This window comes from Hippocampus guttulatus, chromosome 9 (genome assembly GCF_054856545.1).
Source record: "Hippocampus guttulatus isolate MCC_2025c chromosome 9, RoL_Hgut_1.0, whole genome shotgun sequence".
NCBI classification, from domain to species: Eukaryota; Metazoa; Chordata; class Actinopteri; order Syngnathiformes; family Syngnathidae; genus Hippocampus; species Hippocampus guttulatus.
Window position 1 is genome coordinate 22407343 of NC_141269.1, and position 14682 is coordinate 22422024.

General features: G+C 42.6%; 1 protein-coding gene across 2 annotated transcripts in view; it reads left to right on the top strand.

Moving 5' to 3' along the window:
• The window catches only part of LOC147200764 (sodium/potassium/calcium exchanger 3-like), a 54742-nt gene that overhangs the window by 21149 nt on the left and 18911 nt on the right, over positions 1–14682 (top strand). The window contains exons 3-4 of one of the 2 annotated variants that reach the window (XM_086120537.1): positions 9366–9442; positions 13961–14035. In XM_086120537.1, coding sequence (XP_085976663.1) covers positions 9366–9442; positions 13961–14035 — 152 coding nt within the window. The remainder of the gene's footprint in view (positions 1–9365; positions 9443–13960; positions 14036–14682) is intronic. The other variant, XM_086120538.1, reaches the window with a different exon arrangement.

Consider the following 14682-nt stretch of genomic DNA (forward strand, 5'->3'; position numbering starts at 1 on the left):
TATGTGCGTTTCATGGAGCGGATAACTACCGGTAGTAGTAGTAGTTGTCATGGTGCAAAAAGTCCTCTTTGAATATGTCATCACTAACCTTTATTGGAAGGTACCTGTGCGTCCAAACTTGGAATGTGTGAGGGCCACAGATGGAAGACGACAAAATTGGCCAAAAGTAATTAGTGTGACTTACAAATAATGCCAAGAGCAATAATATAACTTCTTAACATATAACAAATAACAATAGCAGATATCTATATTAGGGATAGGTTTAACCCTTTCACGCACCCCGTCACCTGATAACATGATAAGCTTTCCACTGAAGTAACCGCTGTCCCTGAAAGGGTTTTGAAAAATCGATTACATCATAGGTATCAAACTCAAGGCCCAGGGGCCATATCTGGCCCACCACGTTATATTATGAGGCCCGCGAAAGCAAATCATGTGTGTCAACTTCCATGATCCTTGGTCAAATTTGTACTAGAATGTCAAATTGAGATGTGAAGTAAATAACTTTTTCAATAATTTTGTTATCCTGTTTACACTCACTTGAACAATAAGTGGACAAACAACAAACAAGTAGTTGACTGATTTCAAAACTAGTTATCCATCAATATATTGTGTACAAGTAATAATATGACGTGATGGTTAAACATTTATTCGGTTTCACTGTCGTAATGGCCCTCGCCAAACCTGCGTGGGTTTTCTCCGGGTACTCCGGTTTCCTCTCACATTTGAAAAACATGCACGGCAGGCTGATTAAACACTCTAAATTGTCCCTAGGTGTGAGTGTGGGCGCGGATGGTTGTTCGTCTGTGTGCCCTGCGATTGGTTGGCAACCGGTTCAGGGTATCTCCTGCCTATTGCCCGAAGACATCGGAAATGAATGAATGAATGTTGTGAGAAATGCACTCACTGTTTTGCTAATATCGATTCTGATCGGAGAAATGAACAAAACCGACTGAAAAACTGTAAACAAACCACAAGACGAGGTGTACTAACCTAATAGGTGTCTTTTTTCCCAGATTTCCTTTGTATTCAAAAAGTTGAATGAAGAAAAAGGTACACACAAAAATACATTATAGGTAACAACACTGTTGTGAATATGTAAGGACGTCTGTCTTCAACCCCCTTAGAATGCATGTCTTCTCAGCAAGCTAAGACACCATGTGAGTGTGCGTGTGAGCATTTTTATGTGTGCTGTTTGTTTGGGTATGGCGTGTGTGTAACGGACTGTGCAAAGACAGGAGGTGGGGCGTGGTGGGTGGGGGTTGGGGGCAATACAAAAGTCCTTAAATATCACATTACTCAGCACGGTAACTACACTGGCGACATGCGATGTGTCAGCCTGCATCATCATCGCACACTGAGCATGTGCCGAACAGGGCCCCCAGCCCTCCACGTGCAGTCATATTATGCATGAGATGCACACGGAATGGACTTGTTCCAATTCCCTTGGGTGAACAATGCAACTTTTATCAACTTGTGGGGTGTACTGAGCACCAGCATCCCTTGAGTTGTTTTTGCTATTGTTCGTCTGCTATCGTTGGCCTGAAGTTATTAAAGCATTGGCAGCTTTTGTTCGTCTGCTATCGTTGGCCTGAAGTTATTAAAGCATTGGCAGCTTCATGGGTAATGGTAATGGATCAGGGGTAAACTCGACTTCTGGTTGTAAGACTGCCAAGTTCTCTTGTGCCATTACTGCAACTGAAGTTATTTTTAGGACTTGAGGTTAAAAAAAAAAGAACACAAAATATGACAAATACTTTAGTGCCTTGAATTTTTGTCTGTTCTAAGTAGGTGGACAGTTTCCAACAGACGGCAGTTGATAAAACTTGCAAATCTATACATGAAGGAATTCAGGAGGAAAGTCAATGGAATGCATGGATGTATCTACAGTAGACAGTTTGGATGGGCAATGAAAGCTTGTCGCAAGTGAAATTGATCAACGTATGACTCATGATCCATCACCCCTGCATTTTTTCAAGTTTCATGAACACTACATTGCAGAAGCGTGAAATGGGAATTGAAGTTCAGCATACAATCGATGTCGGCAACCCAAAATGTTGAAAGAGCCATATAGGACAAAAAAAACAAAAAACAAATATGTCTGGAGCCGCAAAAAAATTAAAGCCTTCTATAAAACTTACAATGAAGGAAACACATGCTGTATGTATGTAGGAGACTGGACTGTCCCAGAATTGTTTGTTATTTATTCCTTTGTTGTGTGTTCACAAACACCCGCATAGAATTTATTTTGTGATTTCCTCACTTAATTTTTTTGTTTTGGTACATTATTTTCGCTTTTCTTCGTGCCAATGAGGTGATTATGAATTTCCGTTTTTCACAGGCTGTCTTTGAACGCCTCTTGAGTTGAACGAGAAGAGAGAAGGCACGGAGTCGGACGACGTGTTTGTATTTGTCCAGACTGTTCAAAGCATAAATAAAGTGCACGTTTTAAAAAACCAACACCACAGCTCTCTTTTTTCGGAGCTGCAACATGTGTCTACTGTATATCTATTTGAGCTACAGTATATTAGCCTACTATCAAAATATTTTTCCATTTTCAAGCTTTTTTTATAAAGCTCCAGGGAGCCACTAGATGACGCTAAAGAGCCGCATGCGTTGTTGTGGGGCAACAAGATTCGCTGTGTATACTGAGATCTGATCTGATTTCCTTGCACTTAAGCCTTTCAAGTTGCCACAGAAAAGCCAAAAGAATTCTGGCCTATTTAGTGTACCTCAACGAGTTTGGCACTTGTAATTCTAACACTCAATTGTGCATATAATTTCTGGGAAAATATGGTTTAAAATTCAAACAAGAACAAAATCATGGGAAGCGACTATATTAGCTAACCTCCCTCACTCCTTTGCCTCCCCAAAACTAACACTCATTCCTATTTAAGTGACCACGAGCAGCCATTATTTACTACATTTGAAAAATGGATTTAAAGAAAAATGTCATCAATTTGAAAGAGCTTCCACTGTAATTTCAGATTAGTTATTCATTACGTTACCATGCTTGCTATATAAATAGACTTATTCCAAATTGGAAAACAGGGGATTTTAATGTATATAAATTTATTCCTCGCCACTTAGCGTTTCAAGCTTTGTGACTTCAGTGTTTTGCGTTTCTTTTTTTTCAGCCATTTTCAACAGTGCTTATTCAGAACAGGGTCGCGGGTAGTTGCTGGAGCATATCCCAGCAGACTTCGGGCGGAAGGCAGACTACACCCAGAACTGGTCGCCAGTCAGTCGCAGGCCACATATAGAGACAAATGACCATTCCCCCATCCACATCCACATCGTCACTGAGTGGGAACCGATCCCATGCTGCCCACACACAAGTCTGGCATGTGTATCACTGGCATGTGTATCACTTGCGTGACTTGCCTTTTTTTTCCCCCAGTATGAATTTAAAAAAAAATACAGCCATAAGAGCACTATTGCAGAAGACGCGCTGTTTTATGTTGATGCGGCGACAGAGGTTTCCTTGCCGAAAAAGAGAGAATGACTACTACGCAATTTTTCACTTTTCGCGGTGGGGTCCAGATCCAATTAACTGCCAATAATGAGGGATTACTGTATACATCAATTACAGTACATCATTTTAACCCTTGTGCCCACCTTGAGCATTTTTGTGGGGGGTGGGGTCCCCTCAATGTATGTATTTATTTATTTGGACAATCTTTTTTTTATTTTTTTTTATTACAGCTTGTGGCATTCATTTTCTTAATTTAATGCCTTTTACATGTTTTTTTGTCCTCTGTTGATACATTTTGCACCCTCAGGACACATTGGTGTACATGCGCAAAACACAGCTATTAAATTCGTATCCTAGTATTGTCACAATTCCAAAATTTTGATTTTGATACTATTCCTGCAAGTAACTCGATAGCGTCACTGAAACAATACCCTGGCAAACATTTACAATACAGTGAAACTCCTCTACAACGAAATCATGTTTGCAGCAAGACATTTTTCACAACAGGGTTTTTTTCACTGTTGCAAATTTGATCTCAGATGTAACCACACACACAAACGTATGTGTACTCTATTTTTATTCCAATAGTGCATAAGTATGAGCACACACTTATTTGACACTTCATATTGTCAGTGTAGAAAGAAAAAAAGGTAAAGAAATTGCGAAATTTACGATCATCATTCTTTCACTTACATCAATTTCTTGGATAATGTATTTTATTTTGCTTGCTCCGTCTTTCATTTTGATCACTTTTACCCTCTCTTCCAGCATCAGAGCTCTTCTTGTCTTAGCTGCTTGACATCCAAAGGTCCGTTTTGTAGCCATTTTAGCAATGCAACGTCCATGCGCGTCTGAATCTAACAATAACAAATACTTCCTGGACCCGGTGGCTTTTCTTTCCACCATCTCACTGTCTCTAACTCGACTTCCCCTTGATCGCCACCCAAGACAGCGTTGCTCAGCTGATGACATGCAATGAACTTTTAAGCCAGCCACGGGATGCTTTGTCGTCCTCGATGGCCATAGTTAGCTCTTGAAGGCTAAAAACCTTACGGTAACCGGAGCGCTTCTCTCTCATTAGCGCTCCAGTTAGCGTAAGGTTTTTAGCATGATAACAAGTAAAGCATTTTCAAGGAAAATGCTGTACTTGTCATACTAGGAAACGTTCGTTTATTTGAATGTCCGTCGAGCCATTAGCAATTTACTCTGAGCAGCTAATCGGATGCATTCCACTCTATCTTCTACGGATCTAGCTTCAGTATCTACACACATAGACAGTGAGGTCCCTCTTGGCCAATCGGAGGCCAGGATGATGCTCGGTAAGCCAATGGCAGAGCAGCTATGAGTATGTTGCGTTCAGGAAACTCGCAGCTGTGACTGAAATAAACATTGTTCACTACGTAAACCAGTGTGGTGGTTGCTTTTGCCGTTTCCGAACGAAGCATTAGAGGTCACTGTTGGATTAGACTTCGTTGTAGTGAATGTCTTCGCGAGGTTGGAGCAGAGAAAATTATTTAGTATCACGCAACAGGGGTTTTTTTCGTCGTATGGGGGGCAGTAGAATGGGGATGGTGTTAATGCATGAAGATTTTTTCACATTAGGGGGTATTTCGCCCATGTAGGTTTTGTTCTAGAGGAGTTTCACTGTATCAGAAAAGCAATGTAATAAAAACTAACAGCTGAGCAACCTCAAATTCTTCTTGTATAAAAATGACGAATTACAATACTTTTGTAACATTTACACTTTAAATGCAAAACGACCAAAAGATGTGGTCCTGATATTTTTATTGAGTTATTTATTTATTTGAACCTACTGCGATTGGTTGGCAAATCAGTTCAGGGTGTATAGCAAATGCAAAAAATGGCCTCCCATTCAAGTACCGGTAGTTATCACCAAATTTATTTCACAATATTATTGACAAATCCACCGCCAGTGCTTGTTCATTTTGCCAACCACCCAAAAATATTACGGGACATCAACAGTGAGAATGGAGCAGGACAAGATTTTGCATGCATGCAGTCTCTCTTTCCTGCTCTGCCATATACTGTCCGTGTTAATTTTGAAATATCCTCTCCTCAACCTCCCTGGGAGACATATGAAGCCTTGGCTCGTCTTATGTAAGACTTCCAGCTTCCTACTTCGAAGAGATGAAATTATCAAATGTGTTCAGACGGAGAAGAAAAAGTGGTGCTTATGATGTTTCTGAATTGCTGACTCATTGGCCAAGCCAATGCAATACACTGAGCTTTTTATGATGCAGACAAAAGCTGCTTATCATTAAGCGAAGGAGCATCACTGCCAGCCATGCTGCCAGAAAAAAAGAAAGCAGCATTTAGAGGAAAATTGCAAGTACCTGATTTACTAAAGATTCGTGTGTGCAAAAATGAGTTCACACTTGCTTGCTCACACTAGCAGGTGTGGAGGCTAATCTATTAACTGAGCACTCAGACATATTTCGGAGTTTTCATCTTTGAATGTGGCAGCTGAAAGGACGGTGCAAACCGAAACACAGACGAGTGAACTTTTCTGCTTGTACACAGACGAGTGAACTTTTCCGCTTGTGTAACACATATTTTAAATTGAATTGACAAGGATTATTGCAACATTTTGCTGGCTGAGCAATGTAATTCTGGAGCTTCTGAATAATCTCAGGTTCGATTTCAATGTCACAAAGGAAGGCCGGGGCCAGATTCGATCCCTCCACCTCTGCACTGTGAGGCAGCCGTTACGAACCATTCTTCCACCGGGCTGCTCTGGTTTATGTCCGTCACTGTCAGAGTTTTTCTCGGACAAAGTAAAAGAAATTACTCGGCACACAGGGAAAATTGTCTTCATTAACGGCGGGAGGGATCTCTGAGGGCGAACGACGGTTGTTGCCCCGGTAATCACGCTCAGAGTTCTCTGTTCGCCAGTTTGAACATTTATTGTTTTACATATGCAAAATACAAGAAAAACATTGCCCCGATATTTGCATACTGCGCCCCCGGTCCAACCTCTCGGTAGTGATTTTTGCAGACTTTGCAGATGACAAATCTTCTTTTGTTGTTTAACAACGCTTTGTTCCCGAATTGTTTATTCCCACTTTGTGACCGAGTCTAGCCTTCTTCCCTCTGTTCGCCCCCTTGCTTTGACGTGACAATTGTGGATTTCAAAAGCCCTCCGCCCAGACGTCCGACGCCTTTGCGCACGGGCATTTGGGGACGCCGGATACGCACCCAAACCTCTAGATGCACCCAAATTAAATGAAACTTTAAACATGATACAATTTTGCTCATAGATTTCTCTGACAGTCGCTCAATTTTTCATGTGATGTTTCAAAAGAAACCAGAGCAGAATGTGAATGTTAGATTTGCACCCTTGTCAAGCAAAATGAAGGAGATGTAAAAGAATGACAGTTCATGTGCTTTTGTTGTATTTTGTCATGATCTTTGAAGCAATATGTTGTTGTTTGTGCATAGTTTTCACTATATTTAATAAGTGAAAAAGTTACCTGATTTTACCAAAGTAAAAATGTCTCCATTGTGCAATGAACCAAGGGGATCGCTACATACTTAAAAAGGTGCCGATACAAAATTGACAATGAAAGGCCCCATACTCTTGTGTCAATGTTGTAAAGCAGGTGGAATGGCTTCACAAATTGGAGGACTGGATTCAGAATCATTATCAAAATGAATGCTCCTGCAGGTAAAAAAACTCAAAACAAAACCATCCATCATTAGGTCAGGCCAAGTGGTCTGTGATAGTTACGGTAGGTGTAGTGTGAATGCTAATTGCATCTCTTTTCAAACTTCTTTTTACATAGCCATTCGAGACCAAATGTACTACAACAGTACACTTTGTATATATGGCACTGAAATGGTGGACACTGATGTGCTTTTTCGTGTCCTGGAGTCACAGTGTCAGTGACGCAAATGGTAGAATACATCAGCTCGCGTGACAAGTTTGTATTTCTGAACATATTCAACAGAGCGGAACAGCAAAGCAAAGGTGCCACAGAGCACCGGCAGTGGGAAAACAAGCCAAACTAAATCATGCTACATTTCCAGTCAGAGCCTCTTAGTGCCAAGCGGTGGCTTCTTCAAAATTCCCGAGCAAATTAAGACTGGCATGAGATGATGCAGTAAGGCAGGCAAATAAGTGGGCAGGAGGCAACTCGAATGTCACAATGAGGCAGAATTTGTCCCTCAAGCAAGCTGAGGCCTCATTGTTGATTACTTGATGGACTAAGTGTGATGTCGTGAGGAACAACAGAAATTTAAGGTGATTGCAGATGAGGAAAAAGATTTATCATTTGTCTGTATGTCTACAGTATGCTGCATGTCTTAAGTCATTACATAGGTTGGGCCAGTATTGCCCTCCATCCATCCATCGTCTACCCTGTTTATCCTCACAAGGTTCGCAGGTGGGCTGGAGCCTACCTTGGCTTACATAATAGGCAACGTTCACACTGCAGGGTGTGATAAGATAAGATAAGAAAACTTTTATTTGTCTCACAATGGAGAAATTCCCATTGATGACCAATTCGGATTTTTGTTATATCCGACATTTTTAGTGCAAGGTGCATGCATATTGACATTTAAAATGATACAAAAGTAACTCGCAAATTTTAAAGTACAGTACTTATAAGTTATTGTCAGGTTTGTCCAATTTGACACTAAGGAATAAAACACAAGGAGGAGACAGGAGACTCAATTCTGGTACCAGGAGGGAACGAGGAGAAGCGTTCGGTTTCAGTTCTCGGCACGTCACCCTAACGCTCTCCCCCTTCACCTCCTCATTTATTGGGAAATCTACTACATACTGTAGGTGTGTCCAACCTAAAGGGTGGGGGCTGTTGAACACACACTGAACTTGTTTGACTATGTGTGTGAGTGTAAATTACGTACATGTGTGCAATTGTTACAAAAACATCACGTTGCAGCTGATGTTGATGGCTCCATTCACTGTCCAACCTTGCTCACTTTTTAGTCTTAACACTTATCTCTTTCCAACCACGTCCTCGGAAAGGTGATTGCGTCCCTAAACTTCCACACAGTGCACCAAGCATTCTTGATTATAAATGTGAGTATATAATGGATAAATGTGAGTACATAATGAAGAATAGATCTTTATTAAAAGCAGAGGCGTTCTTCATTGCAGGCATAGTCAATTAATGATTGCAGGCATCAGCGTTCTTCTTTGCAAGCATAATCAATTTATCATGTCAGGCATAAGCTTTCTTCTTTGCGAGCATAATTAATCAATCAATCACTCAATATCAATATAACATTAATAATAACATTAATGATAAGCGAATGTATGATAACTAAAAATAATCAACCTATCAGTTATTTTTAGGGCCCGAGCAGCGATTCCTGCAAAGTCCCGATTGTTTTTGTCACAATTCTTAATGTGAAAAGGGAACTGTAGGTGCAGTCAAGGAGCAACACGGAGTAAAATGCTTCAGGCAATTTGAAAAAAACAAAAATCTGCCGGTCCTCTCATTCATCGAGCTATCTTTTCTCTGAACTCTGTTTTTCCTATCAACTTTCCTCTCATCATACTCTGCATATTTTACACATTGTTTTGGGACTATTATTAGTTCTGTGCAAAATGTTTTCACTTTGCCTCTTCTTTTGTTCTCCTCCATCTTTCGATACCCGAAATATCTCGCTCACTGTTGTACAACTCGATACGGCCGTGTCCCAATTATCTGGTGGCTTATCAAGGAAGCACGCCCATTCATATTGGGCTGAGTTAGACAACCACATGGAGTTAAGATATGTTTGACCACTCTGCCCGCCATTACAAAGTTTTTTGTGATGTGTAGAACATTCCTGAACTCAAATGAAGACAAAAAAAAAGAGACGCCACCCCCCCTTTAACTCCTGTGGAATGTTTCTTTTGCAGCTCTGCACGAGTTCCCCACAGACCTGTTCACAAACAAAGAGAGAACAGAAGGAGCAGTGGCCTTGCATGTCCTGTGTGTAAGTTAACCGTACACCTTTATAATTCAAGAGTGGTCTTTTATCAATTTATGAGCTCAGTAATTTTACATTTTAAACCAGCTCAGTAACATGCTCCATTTTTGGAGACCAAATGGATGGGCATTTGACAAACTTGACTAAACTAAGATGGCAGAAAATACCAGGGATTTAGTTTATATTATATTACTGTAGTTTGAACTAGCATAACATAACATTGAAAAAAAATAACGTGTTGTATTTGTAGACAGCAAAATACAGTACACACACACACACACACACACACACACAGGCAGTATGGTGGGTGACTGATTTGAACGTCCGCCTCACAGTGCAGAAGTGCAACGTTCGGTTCCGGCACCGGCCTTCCTGTGTGGAGTTTGCATGTTCTCCCCCGTGCCTGGGTGTGTTTTCTCCGGGGACTCCGTTTTCCTCCCGCATTCCCAAAACATGCAAAGCAGGTTAATAGAACACTCTGATTTCTTTATTTAAATCAATTTAAGCAATTATTCCCCAATGTGAGCCATCACCTTTCCGTGGTGGAGGAAGGGGTTTGCTTGTCCCAATGATTCTAGGAGATAAGTTGTCTGACACTTTATGCCTCTGGCAAACAGGTCCTAGGTGAGGGACCAGACAAGGCACGGCTTTGATGTGTCAAATTATTGTTCCACGTTTTTCCTTGCCCAAACGCGGATCACTGAGGCACCTTGAGGTGGGGCTCCATGGCAAGTGCCTGGTGAGCAGGCCTGCGCCCATTGGGTCCGGCCAGGCACAGCCCAAAAAAGCTCATGGGTCCCCCTTCCCATGGACTCATCACCTGTAGAGGGGCCATGGGCCCTGTGAGCTCGGATGTGGCAGGGACCTTTATGGGTCCAATCTCCGGCAACATAAACTAGCATTAGGGACATGGAATGAGCCAGGGCTTGTGTGAGAGGTAAGAGAGTTCTGACTCGATATAATAATAATATATTTTATTTGAAAGCGCTTTTCATCATACTCAAAGACACTTTAGAAGAGCTTAAAACACAGAATAAAAATGTGCACTTAAAACATCCATCCATCCATCCATTTTCCGAACCGCTTGATCCTCACTAGGGTCGCGGGGGGTGCTGGAGCCTATCCCAGCCGTCTTCGGGCAGTAGGCGGGGACACCCTGAATCAGTTGCCAGCCAATCGCAGGGCACACAGAGACGAACAACCATTCACGCCCACACTCACACCTAGGGACAATTTAGAGCGTCCAATCAGCCTGCCATGCATGTTTTTGGAATGTGGGAGGAAACCGGAGCACCCGGAGAAAACCCACGCAGGCCCAGGGAGAACATGCAAACTCCACACAGGGAGGCCGGAGCTGGAATCGAACCCGGTACCTCTGCACTGTGAAGCCGACGTGCTAACCACTGGACTACCGGGCCGCCCTGCACTTAAAACAAGCATACATAATTTACAAAAGCACATTTAGATGAACAAAAAAAATGGGTAAAAGAGATTAAAAGGTGTTAAAAGCATTGCGAATCAGATGTGTTGTGGTAGAGCGTTCCAGAGGGTGGGGGTGGCGACAGAGAAGGCTCAGTTCCCCCACGTTTTGTGCTTGGTCACAGGGATGGCGAGGAGGTTTGTGTTTGAGGAGCGGATATAGTCGGGCTCACCTCTATGCACATCTTTGACTGTGGCACCAGTTCTCTTGAGAAAGGGTTGCACACTCTTGCACTCTGGAGTTGCCCATGGTGAGAGGTGCCGAGCAAGTGTGGGCATAGTTATTGCCCCTGGTTTGTATCATGTATGTTTGGGTTCACCCTGGTGGGCAAGAGGGTAGCCTCCCGCTGCCTTTGAATGTGTCACGGTTCTGTTTTCGGTCTAGCCAGCAGGTGGCATGAGCGGACTTCGGTACGCACCTGCTGCCAATCTGTAATTTGTAGACTCTGTATTTAAGGTCTCTTCTGCCATGCACCTGTGTCGGAGTATTGTTTCTGGTATTGCTATTTTCTCTGCTCATGGACTATTTGGCTATTGACTTCGTCGTGTTTCGCGTTTTGTACTCTCGGTACCCCTGCTTTTTGTAAGTACGATTTTGGTTTTGTGATTTGGCTTTTCGCTCGCGTGTATTTTGATACATTGTTTTCGTTTGTATTCGCGGTCTTTATTTTTCTGCCTTGCCTTTTGTGCAAGCGCTTTTTGTTATTCGTTTATGTTCTCTCTGGTCCTTGTTTTGACCAGCGCTTTATGTTACCTCTTTATCGGTGCGATTATTAGCATTAAAACATATTTTTGTTACGGAGACCTTGTTTACGTCTACGTTTTTGGGATCCAGACTTAACTCGGCTTGTCCGAGTCGTGACAGAATGGTGGCGATGGGTACTGAGTGACTGTTGCACCAAAGACCAGTTCAGAGTACCCACCTTTTCCGAAGTTGCACCAAAGACCAGTTCAGAGTACCCACCTTTTCCGAAGTCCTTGGAGGGTGTGCTGGACAGTGCTCGCCCTGGGGACTCCATCGTTCTGTTGGGCGAATTTAATGGTCAAATGTCCAATGAAAGTGAGACCTGGAAGGCCACGATAGAGAGGAACTTTTGCCCACCTTAACCCCCTCCCCCTCGAACTGAAGCCGAGTGGTGTCATGGTGATAATCACCAAACCCGCTGGTTGACCCACCAACACGCCTTCTTTGGAGGAAGAAGAGCCTGGAGACTCTGAGGTGGACGCTCCTATCTCTGGACATGAAGTCACCGAGGTGGTTAAAAAGCTATTCGTGGCAGAGCCCTGGAGGTAGATGAGATCCGCCCAGAGTTTAAAAGCTCTGGATGCTTTGGGGCCGTCCTGGTTCGCACGCGTCTAAAACAGCGAGTGGAAATCATGTGCCTCTTGATTGGCAGACCGGGAATTGGTCCCCCTTTTAAAGAAGGGGGACAGGAGTGTGTGTTGGAGCTAAATAGGAATCACACTCTTCAGCCTCCCTGGTAAGGTCTATTCAGGAGGCCTTGAAAGGAGGATCTGTCAAGAGGTTAATTCTCAGATTCAGGAGGAGCAATGTGGTTTTGGTCCCAGCCATGGAATGGCGGACCAGCTCTGCAACCTTTAGCAAGGTCTTTGAGGGTTTGCATTGCCGGCAGTAATTCCCATTTATTTCTAGTTAGGGTTGGACCTCTCCAAGGCTGCCCTTTGTCACTGATTCTGTTCATTCCTTTTATGGACAGAATTTCTAGGCACACCTGAGACTTTGAGGGAGTCCGGTTTGGTGGCCTTAGGATGCATCTGTGCTTTTTGCAGATGATGTGGTGCTATTGGCTTCTTCAAGTTGCAATCCAACTCTCAATGTAGTGGCTCGCAGCTGAATGTGAAGCAGTTGGGATAAAAAACAGTACCTCCAAGTCTGAGACCATGGGAAAAGGGTGGAATGTCCTTTGCGAGTCTGCCCCAAGTGGAGGAGTTCAATTTTATTTAAGTTTCTTGGGGTCTTGTTCCCGATTGAGGGCAGGATGGAGCAGGAGATTGTCAGGCGGATTGGTGCAGCGTTTGCTGTGATATTGACTCTCTATTGCCCCATCTCAGTGAGGAAGGAGCTGAGCCAAAAGACGGCGCTCTTGGTTTACCAGTCGATCTATGTTCCTACTCTCACATTTGGTCACAAGCTGTGGGTCAGGATGACTTAAAGAACAAGATCCCGGCTACAAGTGGCCAAAATGAGTTTTGTCACCACGGCTCTGCTTTAGAGATAATGTGAGAAGCTCAATCATTTAGGAGTTACTCAGATTTAAGCTGCTGCTCCTCTACGTTGAGAGGAGACGGATGAGGTGGCTTGGGCATCTAATCAGGATGCTTCCTGGACGCCACCCTGGTGAGGTGTTCTGGGCATGTTCCACTGGCAGGGGACCTTGGGGACAACACAGGACACGCTGGTGAGACTGTGTCTCCTGACTGGCCGAGGAAGGCTTTGTGATCACTCCGGAAGAGTTGGAGGAAGTGGCTGGGGAGAGAGAAGTCTGGTTTCCCCTATCAAAGGTTCTGCCCCCATGATCCGGCCACGTATAAGCAGTAGATAATGGATGGATGGATGGGTGGATGGATAGATGAATAAACAGTTCCTCATGAAATAAGGTTCTAAATTTTCCTTTTCTCAGTATGATTTACAAGAAGACTTAATCTTACCATACTTTATAAAACATAATTATTCAATCGGATTATTCATGACAATGTAATTAGTCAATGATCCATTTATGGACTGCCCACGTTTGCATGAGTTCAGATCACCGGCTGTACCACCATTATCTCACTTCCTATTTTATTTTCCCTGCTGCATATAAATTTAATGTAGCAATAGGTGATAGGCTGTTGGTATTCAATGGTTACATTGAGTAAAGGAGAAACTTATATGGTGAAAGTCACAGGGTTACAGCAAAATATCAATACATGACTACAAGAACAGTGTGACAAAGCCTTTGAACTTGGATGCTTAAGCTAACATCCCATTTAACAGCATAGTTAACACTCACTGATGCTTATTTTATCACTTTCTCTTCACAGACTATATACATGTTCTGTGCTCTAGCCGTGGTCTGTGATGACTACTTTGTTCCCTCCCTGGAGAAGATATGTGAGGTATAAATATGTAGATAAACAATTCTGTCTCTTTGCATAACTTTTGACTGTGGATGGCTTGACATGATCACCTCTCACATATTCAATTTGGCTCAGATTAAATCAGATTGGAGACGGATTCGATTTAAAAAAAACATTTGCACCATTATAATAATTGGGTTTCCAACTTTTATAATTACATCAGGATTCTCATCAAATTTGAATTGGAACATCTTTGTGAGATCATCACAAAGGAAAAAAAAGTCCAAGTTGAACACAAATAAAAACACACAAACAAAACTCAACATCCTCAGAAGTACAGTATATACAATGTCTCTGTCCATCCATCCATCCATCCATCCATCCATCCATCCATCCATCCATCCATCCATCCATCCAACCATATTTGTTACATCTTATTCTCATTAGAGTCTATACCAGCTGACTTTGGAAAAGAGGCAAGATACATCTTGGACAGTATCTATCAGTATCTAACATGATGTCAGTATCTAGAGACTGGTCTTGAGACCATATTTTGAAAGTTTCTCTGTCCCTACACTTAAAAGTCTTGGGGCACCATTTTTGTAAGCCGGCGCTTGAGATAAAAAGGGTCGCCCACTGTTTTGGTACCAAGGCATTTCTAGTTTAGTCCAGTGTTTTTAATCTTT